General features: G+C 41.5%; 1 protein-coding gene across 2 annotated transcripts in view; it reads right to left on the minus strand.

Annotated features, from left to right (window-relative positions):
* AQP11 (aquaporin 11) overlaps positions 1-9,361 on the minus strand; it is a 23,610-nt gene extending 14,249 nt beyond the window's left edge. For both annotated transcript variants that reach the window (XM_065398961.1, XM_065398953.1), the window contains exon 1: positions 8,764-9,361. In XM_065398961.1, coding sequence (XP_065255033.1) covers positions 8,764-9,361 — 598 coding nt within the window. The remainder of the gene's footprint in view (positions 1-8,763) is intronic.
* Positions 9,362-9,843: the final 482 nt, after the last annotated feature.

Below are 9,843 nucleotides of genomic sequence, written 5' to 3' on the forward strand. Positions count from 1 at the left end.
GATGGTTCTGGGATTGAGAAACAACCTCTGACTGGTTTACTCACATTGTAATGCAGGTTTGGGATGACGAGCAGTGGCTGCAGAACTTTTGGATGCACAATGCCACATTCCTGAGTCTGTGTGCCAAACTTGCCCCAGCCCACCAGCGCAGGAACACCAAAATGAGAGCAACACTGACAGTTGAGAAGTGAGTGGTGATTGCACTGTGGAAACCTGCAATGCCCAATTGCTACTGGTCAGTTGGGAATCAATTTGGAGTTGGGAAAACCACCATAGGGGCCGCTATCATGCACATTTTCAGGGCCATTAATCGACTCCTGCTATGCTAATCGACTCTCAGCAATGTGCAGAACATAATGGATGGATTTGCAGCAATGAGGTTCCTGAACAGTGGTGGGGTGACAGATGGCATGCATATCCCTATTCTGGCACCAGACCACCTACCCCACAGTACATCAACAGAAAGGGCTACTTTTCTATGGTTATGCAAGCTCTGGTGGATCACTGGGAACTCTTTACTGACATCGGTGTGGGCTGGTCTGGGAAGGTGCATGACGTTTGCATCTTTAAGAACACAGGACTGTTCAGGAAGCTGCAAGAATGAACTTTCTTTCCCACCCGGCAGATTACCATTGGGAATTTTGAAATACCTATAGTGATCCTGGGTGACCCAGCCTATCCCTTGCTCCCATGGCTCATGAAGCCATACATTGGCCACCTTGACAGCTCCAAGGAGCATTCAACTACAGGCTCAGCAGGAGCAGAATGACAGCTGAATGTGCCTTTGGTTGTCTGAAGGGTTGCTGGTATTGTTTACCACTCTGTCCACTCATTTCTCTGAACCATCTGAGACTGAGACCACCCAACTTATTTCGCATAAACTATCAGATGGTAACAATTTCCTGTCACCTCTGAACTGAGCTAAACTAAACTAGCCATGCAGAGTCCATAGGCGCTACATCCCCTTATTGGGGTTAATAGGTTATCATGGTAATTATACGGAAAGTCATGGCCTGGTCATGGAGGATAAAGGGTAAAAGTTACAAATTGGTAGTAAAGGAGAGGGCCAAAAGTCACAGATGCACTAATTTTAAAATACTTTTTTTATTATAAAATTGTGTAAAACTATTTATATCTGCTATCCCAGTACTTCCATTTCAGTTCTGTAGTAGCACCAGAGCAGTAAGGCAGACAGAATAGACCTGCTGCTGCCATTTCTTCACCACTTTTCTGCTTCAGCCACTGCAGACACTTCAAAAACCAGCAAAGTAAATTCTGTGACGTCTTAAAAAAAACCCAAACCATAGAGATCATAGAATCTGTTATACTCAGCCATCTTCCTCAAAATGGCACACCACAAGCTCAAAACAAAATAGCAAATGTGTGCATTTTTAATGTCATTATAAATGAAACAAAATAAAATAGTTGCTAGAGATCCCATTACCTAAGGCCTCATCTAAACTAGCCTGTTTTCTGATTTTAAAAAATTCCAACGGTTGCAAATACTAGTGCATCCCATAAATTATTATGATGGTGGGAGTGCTAGCGAAGACAAAATAACGACAGCCCATCGGCATTTTCCCTTGTATTGTGTACTTTAAAATGGTGGTGGGTGCTTGAAGCTTTGTCTATTCTAGCGGTCCCACCATTGATACCAATGGTGAAGTTGCACCAATGGGAAATTTTTCAGGGGAAAAAACAAAAACCTAGCAGAGATATGTTAGACGCCCCGCCCTCCACTGCCCACATACCTGAGCTCTCAGTGAAACTGGTTTGACTGTTTGTTATTGCATGCCAAAATTCCCAAGTGTCAAAAATTACCTTTTTTTTTTTTAAATATGGAAATCAAGGAGTCTTAGACTTCCATGACAAAAATACAGCCTTACCCATTGACAATCCTCTGAGCTATCGTTTTCCTATGAAGGCTTATTTGAGCATTGCCTATAATATAGTTTGGCAATATAAAATGAAGTTCATATTAATTTCTATAACTTTAAAACATGGCTGTCTTTTCTAGCTAAGCTATTCAGTGAGCTGGGGTGGTTCGATTTTGTAGCTCCCACAATGCACGGCTGAATGCTGCACGTACATTGCATATTTAAAGTGATGGCAGTGTATTATTTCCTTATCTTCCAATATCTGCTGACAACAGACCAACATCACTGCTGATCATGAGGAAAAACAATATTTTTTCTGTTTAGTATTTAATCAAAATGTTTAATGTTTCACAGTGAAGTTTTTATATCACCAAGCATAGAATCTACTTCAGCTAAGACAAACTACTCTGACATCTTCGTGTTTGATGTTCCAGAGCCAAAGTATTTGTAATGAATATTTCAGGATTATACCAGTATTTAATAAGAAATATTGAAATTAGATACTGAGGGTGAAATCCTGTCTTAAAATGTGTAATTCTAGGAATGAAAACTGCAGCTTGTGGTAAAGACGGAAGGAAATGTGCTACTGGGAAAACATTGCCGTTCTGTCAAAAAGCATGTATGCTAGCTGCCTTCTGGTTTCCATCATCTAGCCAGTAGTCTATGCCACTTCGTGTGTTAAGGAGATCCTATTCTGATGTTGTGAAGCATATGGCCTGCATACACTCGCCGCTTCCCTACCTTCCTGTGCCATCATAATAATACAAGGCAGGCCCTTAAATATTAGATGGCCATCTCTGCAGACATGGAACTCTTGTAAATATATGACTAGAATGAGGGATGCTATTTTGTAGTTTATACAACATGTTTAGGCTGCTCATTGGGAACAATGGACAAATCAGATTGGGCAGAACAGGTCAGGCATGAAAATGAGACTTTTCCCCCTGCACTTTTATATTTAGAAAAGGAAGAAAAGAGGAGGAGCTGGAAGATATATGTAAAAAGAGACACACAGAAAAAGAGTTATGAAACTTTCCAACATACAAAAGATTTTCTAAAAACATTAAACAGGTAGTTAGCTTATCATGCAAAAAGTACAGAAATTTTTTTACTTGCAGGGTTTTAATTTCATTTTTGTCTGTAAGGGGCAACAGGTTTAAAACAAACAAAAGGAAGTATTTTTTCACACAACACATAGTCAACCTGTAGAACTCATTGCCAGAGGATGTTGTGAAGGCCAAGAGTATAATAGAGTTCAAAAAAGAACTAGGTAAGTTCATGGAGGATAGTTCCATCAATGGCTATTAGCCAGGATGGACAGGGATGGTGTCCCTAGCCTCTGTTTGCCAGAAGCTGAGAATGGGCGACAGGGGACGGATCACTTGATGATTCCTGTTCTGTTCATTCCCTCTGCAGCACCTGGCATTGGCCACTGTTGGAAGACAGGATACTGAGCTAGATGGACCTTTGGTCTGACCTTGTATGGCCATTCTTACGTTATGTTCTTATGATCTATCCTACAAACTTTTTCAAAGGAAGAACTCAACAATTTTAGGGGTAGGAGCTATTGTGCAGGAACACAGCTCCCATTCCTCCACTAAAAGCTAAGAGAAATTATTCTTGGGGGACCAGTGCTCCCCCAAAGGCCCTCCCTTCCTTTGAAGTGGGGACTCACAAGCCAAAGGAACATGAAGTGGTAGCAGCAGTAGGAGAAAGTGCCTTGCAGCCCCTAATGGGAAGAGGCAGGAAAAATAAAAATATAGATTAAACATAAAATTTCTCTTTAAATGTCTTGATTTTCTAAATTGTATGACTACATCATATATTACAAAATTTTCTGGGAAAGTACCCCAGCTCCCACTTCTTATTTGTTTTTACATTAAAACAGATTGTCCATCATGGTCAGAATGGAAGTGTGTAAAAGCAGAGATGTGTAGCTGGGTAGAGGTGCACACATACTTTTACACTTTTGTTTTGCTGACCAAAGGTCTGCTTTTGGACATTTTTCCTGTCATCCTTACAGTATTCTTTTTTCCTTGCAGTGACTCATCACCACATCATGATGCAGCACTACATTACTTCACAATGTCCAGACCTGTAATGGTATCCACCAAAACTGGTGAGCTCCCCAGTTTACCTTGATCTATTTTAACTACTGTTTAGGGGGTAAATTATATTTTGACCTTCTTTTGGCTATTGATCTAATTAATGAAGAGAATCACCTGAAACAGTAATGAAACAAAGAATGATTCTCACCCTAAAAGTTTGCTTCAATTTTTTCTTTGCTCTTTCCCTCCCACATCCTCAATCCAGGAATTTTTAACCCTCCCGCCTCTCCCCTCTGTTCTCCTGTCTCCTCCATCCTTTGTTGCTTCTTTCCCCTTGTGCTTTCTTTTGTCCCCTCCTCTTAATAATATTGTAGCTGCTAGAACAACTTAACATTCATAAAACAGAGGAGTAGGAGATTTTCTGGCTCCTGTTCTCCTGCTATTTCCGAAGAGGACTACATAGCCAAAATTGGTGAATGAGGGATCAGCTCCTCTTCAACCCAGATAATAGCACAGTAGATAATGGAGTATTAGAAGTTTAAGCAGTAGTCTTCCATAGCTAGTTTTGCTTAGTAAACGGAGAACTTCTATAATCTTTTGTTATACAGATAATGATTAACAAAACATTTTAAAAGGTTATTTTACATACAGTATAAATTTTAGATTGAAAAGTCTTCAAGGCAGTATCACTGTATTTCTATTTGTTCTCGAGGGACCTCACACACTTTTGGGCAGTTTTAAATATTAAGATATTTATTTCTAAACCAAAAATGTAATTTGAACCTTAATAAAACACTATTTTAAAAAAATCTACAAGCCATAAAAATTAAAGTTATACTTTAAAAACAAAAACAGAAAGGAACACCAGAAAATATAGAAATGCAAAGTTAAGGTACCTCAAACAACCTTGAACTTTGCCCTCATATTTGTATCTCTCTGGGCTCCCTGCATTCAAGGATGATACCTGTCTGTAGGTATCACAGCCAGTTCACATTTTGAGCTACTGGTCTCATGTAAACATAAGGATAATGCATCAAAATATTCTGTATTAGTTTGGACAAGTGTAGTTTTAATACTATATAACACTTCATAGTACAACAGTAAATATTTTGTAGTATGTTTTTAAAAATAATGGTAATATTGCACATCACTTAATAAGCTCTTTGCCCTTGAATTTTGATGGTCAGGGAGACTGGGGGTTATTGTGAAAATTATGGGGTGTGAAAGGTACAGAAGGTGTATTTCCATTTTTACATTATGCTTTTTAAATATAAGTGCCTTCTTCCAAACAGAAAATATTTAAAGACCTAAATTACATGGGACCAATTACTCATGAGTTTTTTGGTACTTCCATAAATACTATATGAAGAGTAACAAGGGAGAAAAGGTTGGGTTTTATAAAAGCTGTTTGTACTTTCAAAAAGTGAAAGAATATGGCATTGAGGGCTTCCAAATTTATTGTCTCTCAATCACTCCCTATCAAAGTCATTCAGTTTACAAATAACAATGATGATTTTTCTAACTTTCTTGAACATCATCAGCAGTTAATTTGACCCATCTGATATGTATATTAGTGGTAGTTAAAATAAATTGAGGTGTATACCTGTAACACCACTTTTTTGGGTCAGGTTTACTGGTAATTATATATAAGAAGGAAATAACCCAGCTAGACTTTAGGATCCTAGTGAAAAAAATTTGGTGATAGCATTTTATGATTAAGTGCCCAGGTGAAAATTGCCTTATAACTACCAGAGATAAACAGGGTTTATGAATTGTCCCCAAGTATGCTGCTAGGTACTTTACAGCATACAAGTCTCTGTCCAGAGCAGAAAAAAAAATAGAGGAAAAAATCCTTTAAAAAATTGTACACAAATTTGTTATGGAGCAAATAATAAACAAATTGTGTTTGTTTGTTTTTTTAAACAATCGCTTTTTAGAGTACAGTCACACCTACACTTGCAGCACAAAGCTCTTGAATGTTTACTAGGTCATAAAACATTCACCTTAGGCTGAAGCCTGACATATAAGGAATGTACTCTGATACTTCTGGGTCATTCATTACTGAAGCACGTCAGTTTGAAAAGCACACCCACGATTTGGCTTTTAAAAACAAACCATCTAATTTAGTTCAAATTCACAGATTTAGTACACTTTTCGTAACACAAGTAAAACAATGTAAAATTTTTTAAAAATGGCAAATTATTACTCCACATTATGATCTAATCCAGGGGTTCTCAACCTTTTTCTTTCTGAGGCTCCCCCAACATGCCACAAAAACTTCACAGCCCACCTGTGCCACAATAACTATTTTTCTGCATATAAAAGGCCAGCATTAGGGGGTAGAAATCAGGGCAACTGCCTGGGGCCCCCCGCCACAGGGGGCCCCACAAAGCTTAGTTGCTCAGACTTCAGCGTCAGCCTTGGGTGGTGGGGCTTACGGCCCCAGGCTTCAGCCCCATACAGCTGGGATTCGTCTTTCTGCCCTGGGCCCCAGCAAGTCTAATGCCGGCTCCTCTTGGCAGACTCCTTGAAACCTGCTTGTGGCCCCCCAGTGGGCCCCGGACTCCTGGTTGAGAACCACTGGTCTAATCTATTTGGTATTTGTTGGAGAAAAAACTGAATGCTTGAAATACATAACAATGAAAATGGCCCAGTTTAATAATTTATAAATATTAATCTGCAGCATTGTGAATTAGGATACCAAGGCCTAAACAAGCTTTTGGACTCATCCCTCATGATTATCTCATTCACCTACACATGATTTTCAGTAATATCTGAAAAGAACATTAAGGTTGCAAAGTCAAGCATTCAAGCTAAGAAATACCATAATTAAGTTTGCCTGGGCAACCATAATTCAGCCTCTTTTCACGTATGCATTATAACAGTCTTGCCCAATATCACATAGGAAGACTGTGGCAGAAAGAACTCAGCTCTCCAGAATCCCAGTCCAATTGCCTTAACAGCAGGAGACCATTCTTTCTCTTCTTGCAACCCACTGCCTCATTCAGTATCCATCCTGTGCACTAAATGAGGCAGGGATCCAGTAAAACAAATAGCAGGTAATCATGTAATTAACTACTGTATCATAATGTTACATAAAGAAGGATGAATTACAACTGCTCAGGCAACCTTAGTTCTAGAATTTCCTAACTTTTGAGTGGTTGATTTTGTGACCTTAATGTTCTTTTAATGTATTTTTTTAAAAATATGTAATATCCCAGTGTTTTTTTAAAAAAATTAAAAAAATACAAACATTCCATCAGGTTGAGCCATACTGACCTCCTGCAAAGATCATCAGTAGGGCTGGAACCCAAGAGCATTAGATCCACAGTGCAAAAGTACCATTTGAGTTAACTAGTAGCAGTAACAAGCTACTATCCTCTATGAGGACCAGCCACTAGGGGATGACATGACACATACTTTGGCTTACACATATATTTGCTAGACAGCAGAGGAATTTTAGTAATCAGGAATCTTGTTTTCTATTTTATGCTAGTGTCAAGATACTATAATCTAGTGTACACCCCTCTTCTAAGACTTTTGCTGAAAGATTCAGGTGAGACACTTAAAATCTGTTAAGAAGCATCACCATGTTGCCTTTCTCCTCAAAAATTCACTTCAGAATGTAGTTCAAAATTGCTAAACTTGTTTCTTCAAATATGCATGGACTTGCTCCAGTCTTCTTGGTCTTGTTTAGACTAGAATTGCTGGTTGTGCTATAACTTGAATTAATTGATTGCCAATTAATACTACCATATATATTTGACAGACATTTGTTCCTGGTCATGGTTAGAGTCCTGCATGGATACAAAATTTGTATCCACAGCCGATCCGCAATCTGCAAACATAGTCCACGGATATCCGCTGATTTGCAGGGATCTAGTCATGGTTAACCTGAGGTCTCAGTGTAATATACCTAATTAAATCATACTGGTGTAAACCATGCTTTACTTGTGTGTAGCATAACTATGTTAAGGGTTTGCACATTGATGTAGCTCAGCAGTTCTCAACCAGGGGTCCGGGCCCCCATGGGGGGCCGCAAGCAGGTTTCAGGGGGTCTGCCAAGCAGGGTCGGCATTAGATTTGCTGGAGCCCAGGGCAGAAAGTTCAAGCCCCGCCATGTGGGACAGACGCCCAAGGCCCCAAGCCCCACCACCCAGCACTAAAGCCGAAGCCTGAGCAACTTAGCTTTGCAGGGCCCCCTGTGGCATGGGGACCTGGGAGGCAATTGCCCTGCTTGCCCCCCCCAACGCAGGCTCTGGCTTTTAATCTACTGGATATGCAGAAAAAGAGTGGCTGTGGCACAGGTGGGCCATGAAGTTTTTATAGCATGTTGGGAGGGCCTCAAAAAGAAAAAGGTTGAGAACCTCTGATGTAGCTGATGTAGTTAAACTGATGCAAATTAATTGACACAAGTTGCATGAAAGATGTCATGTAATATAAAGTTGTTTTATGAAAGGATTTTTCTGTGCGTTTCAGTAAAATATATAAAAGAACCATCTGGAGAAACTCTTTTTACTTAGTTTTACCCATTTGTGTTTTAGACTCAAATTCTTTAGAACAGAGATTTCACTTCACTTCATTCTCAGGCCCCAATCCTGGAATGGGATCTATGCAGGTAGATCTTTACATCTATATAGAGTCCGAATGATGTATCCCTATCCCGTTCAGTTTACTGGATCAAGGTCTTGTTCAGTGTATTTTGTCCGCTGTAAAGCACAACAACAGCACTACAGAAACAATTTTGCATGCACACATTTTTTAACACATCACATAATTCAAAAATATGTATAACCTGAAACAATCATGGACAAAAAAAAAAAAAAAAGGTAACTAACCTCCATACACCAGCATAGTAATGAGAAGAGCAATTAGGTGGACTCTGAGCCTGGGTTTAACTGCCTCAAATTGCAGTATGGTCAGCTGGAACACAGTGGAGAAGAGCAGTTCTATGCAAAAAGCCTGGGTCTCGGTGGTTTGGATAGGATTACTGCAGCCCTCAGCCAGTGCCTCAGAGTGCACCTTGATGATCCCCATGGACCAGATACGGTGCATGTAAATTCTGGCCAGCACTGCACCAGCAAACTGGGCTCCAATCTTCAGCCCGCCCTGTTTGACTGAGATCCCACCATCCAAGATTTGTTGCAGGGTGCCACAGGGGTTGCATGTGCTGCCAGTCAGAGTCAATCCATGCAGGACAGTAAAAACATAGGTGAGAGTGAGGGCAACGTGTGGCTTGGGCTGCACATTGGCCAGCAGCCGGAGCTCATTGGTGCAGGCACAGATTTGGAAAGTGGCAAACAGCTCCAGGAGAAACGTGCGAGGGTGAAGGCGTCGGGAGTGCATTTGGCGTCGGGTTAGCTTCCGGCACCCTCCTACCAACATCATGGTGCCAACCATCAGCAGAAGCGAGATCCAGGTCTCATCCAGACCCATAGTGAGGCCCAGGCTGAGAGAGGTTAGGACTTCTCCCAGCGCAGGGGCAAATGCACTCAGGTCCTGGGCTCACCCCTCTCCAGCCCTGCTGCCTATGAGGGGGGACTCGGTTTCTCCACAGCCAGTAAGGGGAGTGTCTCAACTCCCCCTTCTCCTGCCAAGCTCCCCCCACAGCTTGTCAGGGGAGTGTCTCAACTCCCCCCTCTCCTGCCAAGCTCCCCCCACAGCCTGTCAGGGGGTGGCAGCTCCCCCAATTCCTGCTCAGGTGTCTCAGCCCCCCCTCTGCTGCCAAGCTCCCCCCACAGCTTGTCAGGGGAGTGTCTCAACTCCCCCCTCTGCTGCCAAGCTCCCCCCACAGCCTCTCAGGGGGTGTCTCAGCTCCCCCCACTCCTGCCAAGCTCCCCCCACAGCCTCTCAGGGGGGGTCTCAGCTCCCCCCACTCCTGCCAAGCTCCCCCCACAGCCTCTCAGGGGGGGTCTCAG

This window comes from Emys orbicularis, chromosome 1 (assembly GCF_028017835.1).
Source record: "Emys orbicularis isolate rEmyOrb1 chromosome 1, rEmyOrb1.hap1, whole genome shotgun sequence".
Classification (NCBI taxonomy): Eukaryota; Metazoa; Chordata; order Testudines; family Emydidae; genus Emys; species Emys orbicularis.